The 13,702-nt window shown below is 35.9% G+C and overlaps 1 protein-coding gene across 4 annotated transcripts in view; it reads left to right on the top strand.

The window, feature by feature from the left end:
- Nucleotides 1–13,702, top strand: part of LOC145268835 (uncharacterized) — a 1,065,816-nt gene that overhangs the window by 668,523 nt on the left and 383,591 nt on the right. For all 4 annotated transcript variants that reach the window (XM_080124499.1, XM_080124501.1, XM_080124498.1 and 1 more), the window contains 2 exons: nt 6,250–6,386; nt 11,860–12,069. In XM_080124499.1, the coding sequence (XP_079980625.1) occupies nt 6,250–6,386; nt 11,860–12,069 (347 nt within the window). The remainder of the gene's footprint in view (nt 1–6,249; nt 6,387–11,859; nt 12,070–13,702) is intronic.

The following is a 13,702-nucleotide window of genomic DNA, read 5'->3' as shown; positions in this document are numbered from 1 at the left end:
ATTACGAGGGACATTCCAAAATTAATAGATCCTGTTTTTTATTCCGGGCAAATGGATCAGAAAGGGATTGCAAATTGCATTGTAAGGATATCTGAACTTATGCATTCATAATATAAAAGTTTCATCTCTCTGTTGCAGATATTGACAGTGTGAGACCCTAAGAAAGTAACTCCTGTTGCGACTGTGCGTCAAAAGTAAAAATGCGTCATTGAATTCCACAATGTAGAAAAAAAAACATGAAGTGATCAATGTTCACCGGCGCCTGTTGAACATTTATGAAACGGATGCAGTTGATGCCAGCAATTAGGAGATGGGTTTGTTGATTTCAGAGTGACGACAGAGATGTGAGTGACAAAGCGGGCTCTGGACTATTACATCTGAGACATCGTCCATCGCTGATAAAAATGCATTTAAAATAGCGGTGATTATAAATAAATTTTGGAGAAAGGTCTCTCGTTTTTATGGTATCATTCCTGTCTTTGTAGATCTTCAATGTTTCAGTTTTTGAGTTTAAAAAATTAGGAGAAAAAATAGGAGGTTTTACTTTTGGAACGACTTTTGTGTATGGAAAAAATTTTTTTAGAAACATAAGTTTCTGCATACTTTTCGAGTTAACATTCACAGACACATGAATTGGAACAAATATATTAAGGACATTGCAAAAATTGCTGCAAAGAAGGTCGGTTTCTACCGTGCTAGAAAACTACTCACACTGGAGAGAATATATATATATTGTCATCCACATACAGTACTGTTTCGTTGTATCACAACTCATCAGTGCGGCTAGACACACACCTTTCCCCAGCCGTGGATTGAACCTACAACCGTCGCATTGACAGTCGGCGGCTCTCATCATTCAGCTACGAATCAGTGCCGTAAATATTTCTCATAGAGTGTGTATTAAATTCCCACCCTCCCGTCACACAGTGCTCGAACCATCAGCTTGTTTACAAACAAATTAATAGTGGGCTTCGCTTAATCGCTTTTAAATACGCGTCGGGTGAAAATATATTTACAAAGTATTCAACCCAAAGAGAGGGTGGCTTTTAAGTGTCATCCACATACAGTACTGTTTCGTTGTATCACAACTCATCAGTTCGGCTAGACAAACACCTTTCCCCAGCCGTGGATTGAACCTACAACCGTCGCATTATATATATATATATATATATATATATATATATATATATATAATCTGTTTTCACATTATGTGATCATTTAGTCCCTTGAATGTGCATATACCGTCTATTGATTGTCTCTAGTGTTCATGTGTGTGGATATTTTTATAACGGTGTGTATAACAGCTATTGACAATGACAACTTACACAGACGGTCTTTACCAAAGGATGGATAACATTGTCGGTGGGGATCACCAGCAAAAAACACATACCTTCTTCCTGAAATTAAAGATACTTTCGAAAAGGGAAACGCCACGGCGTGAATTATATTTGGATATAATCATTTATTTCCATGCTGAGCGACTTCTCAGAGTTGGGGCACATTTCGTACACGTCTACATTTTGCTATTTCGCCCCTTTGATTTCCACGGGCGTCAAGTCCAAACCTGGAAGCACAAGCCCAGCCCCCTCCCCGTCGCTCCACTAACTCTCTACGTGTATCTCTTACTATCTTGTTACGTCATTAACTCCACATGACCAAAGACACAAATCGGATGATCCACCTTCGTCACATATTTTTGTTTTTGCTCGTTATAAAAACATGGCATTCCTTTTATTTTGGGCAAATAATACTAAAGATGAGAACAGAGTCCAAAGAATGCAAATAATATGGACTCAGAATTTTGTCATACTGGGTTCTTTTTTTTTTTTTTTTGCTTTCTAAATTTACAAAAAATTATTATTTGATAATTTTCCAAAGACTCAAAATGTAGAATTTGGTTTCTGTCAAAATTTTTTACAAAACCCACTTTTTTTATTATGTTTTTTTTTTTTTTTTTTTTTTGTTGTTTTTTCTTCTAAATTTAAAAAAATTATTATTTGATAATTTTCCAAAAACTCTAAATTTAGGAATAGGTTTCTGTCAAAAAATATTCAAAATACACTTCTTTTTTTTTTTAATTTTTTTTACAGAATTTTAAAAATTTAAATGAAATTTTCCATAAAATATTCTGTTTTACATGTTTATAAATAACGACGATATTTAACATAAATAATTTTATCTGTAAATACCTTTCGCCTTGATAACATTCTTTCTGTTTCTATTTTTACAAAAATCAATAACGATCGTAGTAATACTCATCCAACTAACTCAGCGTTGCCCGGACTCACTATGTAAAACTAAGTCCGTTCTCTCGTCCCAGGGGAGGGGGTAACCCTACTCTTTTAGGGTTACTTTCCTTTATTCCCACTTATAATAGTAGAATGTATGGATCCTGAACTGAACCCTTTCTTGTGGTGGAACATACGAATGAAGCTCTGGAAAACCCGTATACCTGATTCGAGTGACGAACATAATGTTGATGACTTACGAAGTCTACTTATACATTTACGTTGTGCAGCGTGTTTATATGCTAGTCTTTTTTTCAAAGCCACTTATTTCGTCATCCATGACTGGCTCTGATTCCTTCGTAGTTGTTGACCCCTGGCCTCTTCTGTTTAGCTAGACAAAAACTACTTGTACGTGGAAACACAATGGAGACTTGCTGAGAGAGGAAGAAAGAGAGAGAGAGATGGAGAGAGAGGGAATAGAGGAGAAATCAATATGTAATTAATTAGTTACTTCTTCTTAACTTGTTTTTTTTTCTAACTTAGTCTTAATGTGACGCACGGACAGAGTTTCGATGCAACATCCACTTAGATATGTACATCGTCGTGCGCATCATCTGCAGCTGGTTTATTTCCGTTTGCCGCCAGGTACTCATGACATGTACTAAAGTAGCCCTCTTGAAAATTGATACTAGTCAACATCATCGCTACTTATTGGTGCAGGGTTCGGTTTGTGGAAAGGCCGCATTTCTTTATTTCAACGTGAAAAATGTATTTTTTCCTCTGAATGAAACCCTTTATTTTCTTCTTCCTCTTTTTCTGCTTTTTTTTTTCTCTTACTCTTCTCAAATTATAACGGATACTTTCAGGTGAAGAAGCTGCTGGTTTTGAAATTTCGTTTCCATAAAGGGTTTCATATGAGTTTTGCATAAATTTGAAAACTTTGAAAATTCTAAAAGTTTTCTTTTTCAAAACGCTCTTCATGTGTTCCATCTACTTTCCGTTTCACATATTTTCTTTCCAATAAATAAAACTATTTTTCTTTTGGACTCTTATGATAAATATGACACTTTATGGGGCCACAACAATAATAAATATGACACTCTTTGAAAGGTAATAAATTACGTCATAGATGTATTCTCAAAATTCTAAATATGCACTTTTCTATATTACCAAACGAACCTTTTTCTTCCCTCAGTGTGTGTGTAGATATAATCACTTATCCAATTAAGCCCTGTCAGAGGTCGAACTCAGATAGTTATAAAGTTCTTCGCAATCCCATGGATACCGTGTCAGTGTCTAGTACCACGTTGTTCCATGGTGCGCCCCTGCTGTATAAAGAGCGGATTACTTCTTGAATGGTTTATTCGAAGTGCATTGCTGTGAAAAAAAAAACTTCCTTTTCAAATTTTTTGATAGAATTGATAACGAACTCAACAAGAAGTTAATTTATCTATGTATCTATAAAAGTGAAAGTGCCTGTGTGTGTACATTTCCCTACGCAATAACTCTGTCATTTTTCAGTCTACAAACTGGAAATTTGATATACAGGGTACTGAGATTTGGGAAAATCTTTGTAGTTGGTTTTCAGCCAGACATTTGGCTATTAAGGGATCAAAGTTCAACGATTTGACCTTTGAGAACTCTACCAAACTTCTCCGACAATATTGGGCCTAAACACTTGAAATTTTAGATATAGGTTCGTTGGACATGGATCTAACTAAATAACTTGATTTGAGCCCAAACCAATAAATGTTAAGGGATCATAATAGGGGTCAAGCTTTAAAAAAATTGACCGCCTTTTTTTTTCTTTTTTTTTTTTTTTGCTCAACATACACCTCCAAACACCTAGGCAACGCCAGGCTGAAATGCTAGTACAAAATAAAAAATAAAATGGCTATAATATTTGAATTCACGTGTATAAACCAATACCTTTTTGTTTATCAGTAGCAGGCGAAAGTATTTTTTAGTAGTCACTGCGGGTCGTTAATCCTGCGTTAGTCACATGGGTTTTTTGTCCTCCCAATTTTGCTTAAGTGCTCATAATTCCTAGTTGGTAACTTATTTCTTTTCCTCCCTCCAAGTACTCTCCTGTCTCAGTGAGGGTATAGCACACATGGTATGGCGCAGTTGTGCCTCAGTTTTTCTTGGAGGTAGACGTCACTTAGTCCTGCTAGGGTGCCCAGTCACCCCAGAAGACTAATGTAGGTTGTATAGTTTATATATTTTTGTATTTTTCCAGTGGGAATGAAATTTTGTAGATACAAGCGCATATTATGCATTATTGGGTTACTCTGTAATATTTAATATGGAATTAATGTTTTGGTTTTTGATTTATATCTGTAGATATATCCTGAACCAGCAGGATAACCATTTTTACAACATAATAACACTATAAGCATTTTGGTATTGGGCTGTATGAAACACCGCATGAGACTAACCATGTTTGGAACACCCACGTGGCTAACACAGGTTTAACAGAAGGGATGGGGGGGAAGTAAGGCAGTAATATACACGTCCTCACAATCTCTGTCTGTCGGCTTCAAATTTACTTTTTTAGAAGAAAAAATAACTTTCTCTCCGCTTCACAATCGCAATTGGTTTCAACAGAGATTAATTTTTCGGCTGGGATAATCTGCCGTGCTGTGTTACTTTCGGGTGGGGGGAGGGGTCAAAAAAGATGCTCTAAGCCCCCCCCCCTCTCTCTCTCTCTCCCTCTCTCTCTCTCCCTCTCTCTCTCTCTCTCTCTCTCTCTTTCTCTCTAGTTGTGTAATACCTTTTATACGCATTGCTTCTTATACTCAGGTAAGTGGGTTGGCTTGGGCGATTTCCCCCATCACAAAGATCAATCAGTGAATTCTACTGCATGTTATTCCGTAGACATTGGTTAATCCCAATCGAACAATTCACCCGCGCATTGCAGTTCTTCGATCCCCATGACAGGAGAGACATGGGGGTCAGCTTAGGTCATCCTTGATACTAGCTTGGGATCAATTGTCATTACAACGACTTTTAATCATTATAATTCCATGTGCGCCTGGTTAGGATTTTTGGCGAAACCGAGAGATCTTCTTAAGATTCTAACCGTCTTTATAAGAGCAATTGTTTGAATCTCTCTCTCTCTCTCTTGCACTTGATTCACCGGGTATATTCGCCAAGTTTTGACATTCTTTTTCATGAATCTGGTTGCTCCTATAATTACTGTGACAGTGAAGATCTTCCTAAGATTCCAGTTTCTTTTCATGGTGTACATAAAACTTTATTTCGTTATATTCTTGTTTTGTGTTCTTTTGATAAAATGACTCACGCTTTTCTCACCTGTCGTTTGTGAGAATTTCAGTAATCTATAATATGAATCTAACCTGTTTGTTTAAATGTATGTATGTTTGCCTAAAACTTTCAGCAGAGGCGACGGATTTTCACGAGATCGGTATCGTTTTAAGCTCAATCCCTCGGATGACAAATATCGAAAAATTGGCTAAAAACATTAATTCGTTCACCCTCCACTGGGCACTTTTCTGAAAAAGAGAGGTCGCTTTTTTCGCCGATATTTTCGAGAGTCATCTCCTCTTTTCGGTTGACTAACGTTGATTTAAACATTCGTCACTTCCGATTTGGAGATGGGCGCAACAGCAAAGACGTCACGTTTTTTTTCATGTTCTTTTCCTCCTTTGCGTTACGGGTTCGAGCCTGCATGCCTACTACAACTTTTTTTTTTTTTTGCTCAGCACACACCTCCAAACGCCCGGGAAATGCCGGTAGTGTATAATAAAAAGTAAATGAAAATTGCTGTCTAAGTTATAACCCGTTGATCTGAGAATAGTCCCTTATGTCTAATCTCTGACTAATAAGTCTTGACTTGATGCTAACATTCACTTTTACCTGCGAATTCTTGGTCTATTTTGCTATAGCTAGGTGATTATGTCATACCCACAAAAAACTTAGAATATGTAATTTATGAAATCGATTGGAATTTCAGTTAAGCTATTAATGTGAACCCACTATTTGTTGAATTTATTTCAAGCCACGAACAAGTTTGTTTTGAGTGAATTTACAAAATCAATGGAGATCCGGAAATTGTTCGAATTGGTTGAGAAAAGTCCTGAGTTTGTCAAAGCTCTTCTGAAAACTCTTGAACGTTGGAGCCAAAACCAGACAAAGGTAAGACATTTTACTTATTTAAATTCCATTCTATTTTTTTTATTATTCTTGCTGGATAATAAAATCAGAAAGAATCTTAGACACAATTTTATCAGGAATGGCTAAACTTTTTGCTCGAAAAGTTATAGCCCGTTGACTTCGAACAAGTGCTTTATGCCAAATTGATGGATAAATATGGTAACATCTGTGCTAATCATAACAAAGGACCATACAAAATTTCAGCTAAATCGGCTCAGTACTTCTCGGTAAAAGTGTGACTTAAATGCTAATTTTTGTTAATACTAGCTATGCATCAGGCAGATACCATAATACTTAGTGCGCTGCACTTTATTATAGCAAAGGTCCATACAAAATTTCAGCCAGATCGAACCTGTAGTTTCCAAGAAAAGATGGAATAAACAGACAGACAGACAAAGAGAAATATAATATAAAAGCAACACTTAACATGAGAAGAGGTTTATTTAATAATTGAAATAATGGAAATTGAATTTGAAAATCCTATTTAAATTTCTGTAAGCACAGTCCGTAACTGCACAAGTACCTAAATTTGAAGCATTTGGAAAAAAGAAATGGCAGGCATTCACAGCAAGAATTCGTCTTCTACCACAATTAACAATGACATAGTAATATAAAGTCCAAAGATCGCTCTCTGATGTATAGCCAAGTGCTGTTTGAACCTATGACCAACTTTGATTCCGGGCTGAAGAAATGAAATAATATATATATATATATATATATATATATATATGTATGCGTGTGTGTATGTATATGTGTGTATATGTGTGTGTATGTATATGTGTGTATGTATATATGTGTCTGTGTATGTATATATGTGTGTGTATGTATATATGTGTGTGTATGTATGTGTGTGTATGTATGTATATGTATGTATACATGTGTATGTATGTATATGTATGTATACATGTGTATGTACATATACATGTGTATGTATGTGTATGTATGTATACATGTGTATGTATGTATACATGTGTATGTATGTATGTATATGTATGTATACATGTGTATGTATGTATGTATATGTATGTATACATGTGTATGTATGTATATGTATGTATACATGTGTATGTATATGTATGTATATGTGTATGTATGTATGTATACGTATGTATATGTGTATGTATGTATATTATTTTATTCAATTTAGGAAAACAAAATTACTTTTAGTTGCGACAATAAATCCATCATTTCAATCTAAAAAGATCTCATTCGACAACCGAAGCCTCCGATCTTGATCGAGGTTTGTCTTTTAGTGAAAAGAAAAAGAAAACATATGGACAGCCATTTTTTTAATCATTTTTATTGTGGGCGTTTGGAAAGAGAGAAGGTGGTTTGATCAGCAGCTACTATACTCACTGAAAGGTAGACTTAGTCATTTGGATTGTTTTTAATTAGGTTAGACGATTTCGCTTGTTGTTGACATGAAATTGTTTACCTAAATTGAAGTAAATAAGATTTTTCTCTTTTTATTGAACAATCCAAACAACCTGGTTTAATTGTATGTTTATACTTTTGGATATTTTTACCTGGAATATATATATATATATATATATATATATATATATATATATATATATATATATATATATATACTAGCCTGGGTGCCTGGCGTTGCCCAGGTATTTGGAGTTATGTTGAGCAAAAAAAAAAAGCGGTCAATTTTTTTTTTTACTTTGACCCCTATTATGACCCCTTAACATTTATTGTTTTGGACTCAACACAATTAAGTTAGATCCATGTCCAAGGAACCTATATCTAAAATTTCAAGTTTTTAGACCCAAAATTGTCGGAGGAGTTTGGTAGAGTTCTCAAATGTCAAATCGTTGAACTTTGACTCCTTAATCGCCAAATTCTGGCCAAAAACCGATCACATAGATTTTCCTAAATCTCAGTACTCTGTATATAAAATTTCGAGTCTGTAGACTAAAAATTGGCAGAGTTATTGCGTAGGGAAATGTACACAGACACACACACACGTTCACTTTTATAGATATATAGACATATATATGGTTATTGATTTAGGCACAGCAAATGTCCGATAACTGATCCTGCTGCTTTTGTATCGATGCAAATTTAACACGTCATTCGAGGAACCTGTGAAGACAATAAATCGTTGATTCTATATTTTTTTTACAAGGGGGTCAGCATTTATCAAAGGCCACTCAAGGATAAGGTCACTGAGACAACAACGTAACGATTGCTAGTAGTGTAAATTGGGTAGAATTGGATTATTTAAGGAGACTACTCCACAAAAATTTGTTTTCATTGGACTTGAAGACGATCATTTTTTAGTCAGCTGGAAAGCAGGCGAGCAAAACAGTTTCACAAATGGGTAGCTCTAGGAAAGAAACTTTGTTCATGGAATTTGTTTTGATTTAGGCACAGATAGAGAATGAGGGGAAGTTGTAGTTAGACGAGGGCTTGTTGTGTAAGTATGGCATGAGAGAAACTATAAATTGGAGCTCAGCCGATCACTTGCCATGAAAATAAAGATAGAGTAGAGATAGGCTCACAACGTTTCTTCTTCAGGAAAGAGTTTGCAGGGAGAAGAAAAGGATAGAGTATTCCCAGCAGCTCCTGCCCAGATTTGGTAGGATTACTCCATTATATGACGTATTTGTCTCATATACTTATGGCCTAGGGTTTTATAAAAAAGGGTTAGAGGTGGGAAAGGATGCCATAGAGGCCACAACCAATAATACCTGAAATGAATAACGTTGGAAGTGTGTAGATTCGGACTCCATATAATTAAAGACAGACGAATATTGAAGGTTGAGAACCGATTTTATTTACTACCAACAATTTGTATTAGGAGAGGCAAAGTGTTCGTAGGATGGAATGTGATTTAACAAAGGAGATGAATGTTCGTAAAATGTTTGTAGGTATGTATGAATTGACAGGGAATGAATGTTCGTAAACTGTTTGTAGGTATGTATGAATTGGCAAGGAATGAATGTTCATAAAATGTTTGTAGGTATGTATGAATTGACAAGGAATGAATGTTCGTAAAATGTTTGTAGGTATGTATGAATTGACAAGGAATGAATGTTCGTAAAATGTTTGTAGGTATGTATGAATTGACAAGGAATGAATGTTCATAAAATATCTTTTGGGCAATAGAGAGGGTTAGAGTAGGCCGGTCATCCTGCTGTCGATGATGCGTGTCCTGACTTGTAACTGGAAAGCGAGTGACTTCTTTCATCAGCGCAAGCAGCCCGGCGTCTTTGTCTTCTTTCTCCTCCTCTCTCTTCTTTGGTTTGTGTGAATTAGGCATTGTTTAGAATTGAAGGCGTTTGGCCCATAACATGAGAGCGTAGTCGGCTTCAGTTCACTGGTGCCTTATTTCTTTTTCTTCATCTCTTTAGGTCGGGTGGGAGAATGTCCGTGCGTTCACTGACGCAGCTGGGCGAAAATCTCCTGTTCCCTCCTCTCGGTTCCCTCAAATACCTCGTTTTTATAGTGGCAAACTGGCTCCCAGCGACTGTGATATTTGAGGTGTTTATTTTAGGCGCGGAGCTCTGCCATTGGTTGATAATTATTTTGTGGTTATCTTATTTTTTTCTTCCCAAGCGGAAGCGATGCGTGGAGCCATGTGCAAAAGACGATTTTTCATTTTGTTTCTCATGTTGGATGCGTTAACATCCGGTTCGCTGCTAATTCTCATCATGTTCCCACATACTATCGGTAGAGGAGTGTGTTCGGAGTGAGATACTTTCTGGAGCGGTAGATGATGCAACTATTTTTCCGGCGATCTTGCTAACAGATTTGATGTAGTCTTTTATTTCGGGCCAGGGCTGAAAGTCAGTCCCAGAAGCTTGTCGAAGCAGGGTGCTTCTTTGAGACTAGAGCCATTCAGATTGATTAGGGTTAAATGGGGATCAGAGCGTTGGGGGTGTAAAGAGAGAAGCTTCATTTTGGGTGCGTTGAAATTGCGTTAAAATTAGCCTGCCACCTTTTGCCCCATTGCACCACGTGCTCAGTGTCGGAGTAGAGAAACTCAGAGAGATCTTGGCTGTTGTTGACCTTTGAAGTTTTACCATAGATATTAGTTTTACCTGCATTTATGTCGACGAATGAACTTAGAAGGTGATTTGAGAGATCATTGATGAAGATAAGGAAAGAATTGGATGGTTCCTTGAGGCATGCCAACATTGGTACTTTGAGCTTTGGTCTTCTGCTCATCGACAATTACTTGCATAATCTTATTGAAGAGAAAAAATTTGATGGTTGATTAGACATTTCCAGATATTGTGAAGTAGATCTGATTGTATTTCATAAAACTGGTGCTACCAGATCAGGCTGTCTGAAGAGATTGGCTTCCTGGGACGAAATGAACTCAACATTGATGTTTTTGTTTTTCTACTTCCTTTTGCAGAACTTAATTATGTTTCAGCAAAACCAAAACCAAAAACAATAACTTACCCCCCCCCTTTTCCTTCTTCCCATTTCCCCTTTCTCTTTCTATCTCCCCCACTTCCTGACTGGTTTCCTAACTTAAAATGTGCGAAACATTAATCCTTAACTCTTTTCCCTCTCCCATTGCAAAACTCATCCATGTTCTGCAGGGCAGAGAGTAAAAACAATAAAAGCCACAATAAAACAACCAAACCAAACGTTACAAACTAGCGATTGAAGATACAAAGAGTTTGAAGAATAAAAACCTTCTACAAAAAAATTGGATGCAACATGAACACTATTTCCAAAATAGCTCGATTCGGCATTAAATAGCCCGAAAAGAGCTGATATGCCGTAAAACAACACCAAACCAAGCTCTACAAATAAATATTTGAAGATATAAAAAGACTTAAAGCGTTTCCAAAATAACTGGATTCGGCTTTAAATAACCCTAAAAGGGTTGATATGTCGTAAAACAGAGCAATCAAACCAAACCTATTTTATTAAAAACGTAAGCGGCTGAAGCTATGAAGGTGAATAAGGATAAATGGCTATTATTTATTATCTTACTTTATTTTCTACCGGCATACGTTATACATAATTTAAATATTGATTGTAGCTTTCTATCTTCTTTTTAACAGTAAATAGCTTTTATTTATTTATTTATTATCTGTCTGCAAACTTTAAGAACGTAAGCGGCTGAAGTTTTAATATTCCTTTTAACTTTCTAATCAAACTCTATTCAAATGTATTAACTGTATTTTATTACGAGCGTAAGCGGCTGAAGTTTTAATATTCCTTTTAATTTTCCTATCAAACTCTATTCAAATGTATTAACTGTATTTTATTACGAGCGTAAGCGGCTGAAGTTTTAATATTCCTTTTAATTTTCCTATCAAACTCTATTCAAATGTATTAATTGTATTTTATTAAGAAGGTAAGGAACTGAGACTACGAAGGTGAATAGTGATAAATTGATATAATCATTTTTGTTTATTTTCTGCATAATTTAACTATTGATTCTATTTTTCTCTCTTTTTTTTTTCTTCTCCAATTTCAGTACCAAAAGTTGTTAGGTGAAGTCGAATGGGGGAAGATCTGTGTGAATAGTTCCTTGTTTCAAGAAATCTTTGCAACAGATATTTTGGGAAGTAAAGCAGGCGACTTTCAAACCCTCCTTTGTTCCAGTGCTTCATTAAAAGAATTCTTCACCAAAAATTGGATGGATTCACTTTTAAGTATTGATGGACTTGCAACTTTTATTCAAAATGTAAGTTGCCATTTTTTTTTAATATATTTCTTTCGATCTTATTCTTTCTTGTTTTAAAAAGACCTCGCCATTTTGTTTCTGTATAACTTTCTAATAAATTAATTACTTTAATTTGACGCGATGGGGAACAAACTGGTGCAATTTAAATTCATCAATTAAGTTAAATGACCATTTTTGCCCCCCCCCCCCAACAAAAGGAGCGTGGACCTGTAAATTCACCCTTGTCCATTCGTACTTTTATCAATAACTATGCCTTGAATTTTTGGAAATTTTGCACAAACATTAAACATGATATGAGTAAAAAAAAATGACGGAACAGATTTTCCGGGGAAACTGAGGTTGTCCACCCAGGGGTGCCTTTTGGGTTAAAATAGATAAAATTTAAACTTCTGTGCTTATTAAAAAAAATTGATACCTTGGATCTTTATAAAACTTTCGGAAAAGTTGTAATAATATAATTTTGTTTGTCGATACTTCACGATAACTCTTGGGTGTGGCCCAGGGGCTCTTTTAAGGCTAATAAAAGCACTCCATTTTTGGGACTATTTTACCATATTTGTCCAAAATTTTCTGCGTATGTCTATTTTGTAGTTTTGCATGGTGCTGAACTCAAATTTAAATATGTTAAGGCATTGGGGACTTCGGGGGCTAAATGGGAGGGGGGACAAATGATGGACTTAGTCATTTCTTTGTTTGGTGGTTTTGCACAAATATTTATATGTTAAGGCCTTAAACTGCGCCGTTTGTTCATTTTCACCAGGATTTGACATCCCCTGGGGACTTTTGGGGCTAAATGGAGGGGAGCAAATGAACTTAGTCAAATAAGTAAAATAATTTCCTTCTTAGAAATTGAGAAATGCAGACGGATGGAAACATCGGTAACAATCAGCTTAGATTATCAGTTTCTACATCGTCTGGTCCTGAATATGACCTTAAACTATATGCGATGGTGAGGCCCCGACTTGCGGGCTTTGGGGAGTGTGGAGCCACCCTTTAACTGCAATTGCTCCCAGGTCCACTCTGACCCAGAGTGGTAGTACCTGTTAGGGCCCCAACTATGGGTTAAATAGAAACTGACTTGAAAAAAAAAATATACTCTATTAAAAAAAAAAATTTTCTTCAAAATAACTGGATTTGCCATTAAATAACCTGAAAAGGGTTGATATGCCGTAAAGCAAAAACAACCAATCTACATCGTCTAGCCATTCGTGGGGCTTCCTGGAAAGAACTGTCTGAAAAACCTTTTTGTCGCATTAGAAAACGTGACATTATATCCTGATATCGATCGACTGTTTTGTTTTCAGAGTTTTACATTTGCCCCTGCTTCGACGCACGCCACTTGTCTCCGGGTACAATTTTGTTTCCATATAGGTTATTGTGACATGCACTAAAACTGGCCCACATCAAACTTCACACTAGCTAACTTAATCGCTACTATACTTTAAACACTTCAGATAATGTAAGATTCGTTGGTGTAATTTTAATTGATTAATAAATTTGAATTACTTATGAAACTATTAAACGAAATTGAAGGTCTGCATTTTTAAATAGAATTATTCAGTTAATAAGACGATACTACTGTACACTCATTTACCCTTATCCTCAAATGACCTCCGGGTCTTGATATGTAAAA

The sequence above is a fragment of the Euprymna scolopes genome, chromosome 44, assembly GCF_053919585.1.
Source record: "Euprymna scolopes isolate OS-2025 chromosome 44, ASM5391958v1, whole genome shotgun sequence".
NCBI classification, from domain to species: domain Eukaryota; kingdom Metazoa; phylum Mollusca; class Cephalopoda; order Sepiida; family Sepiolidae; genus Euprymna; species Euprymna scolopes.
This window is presented reverse-complemented; position numbering and strand designations above follow the sequence as displayed.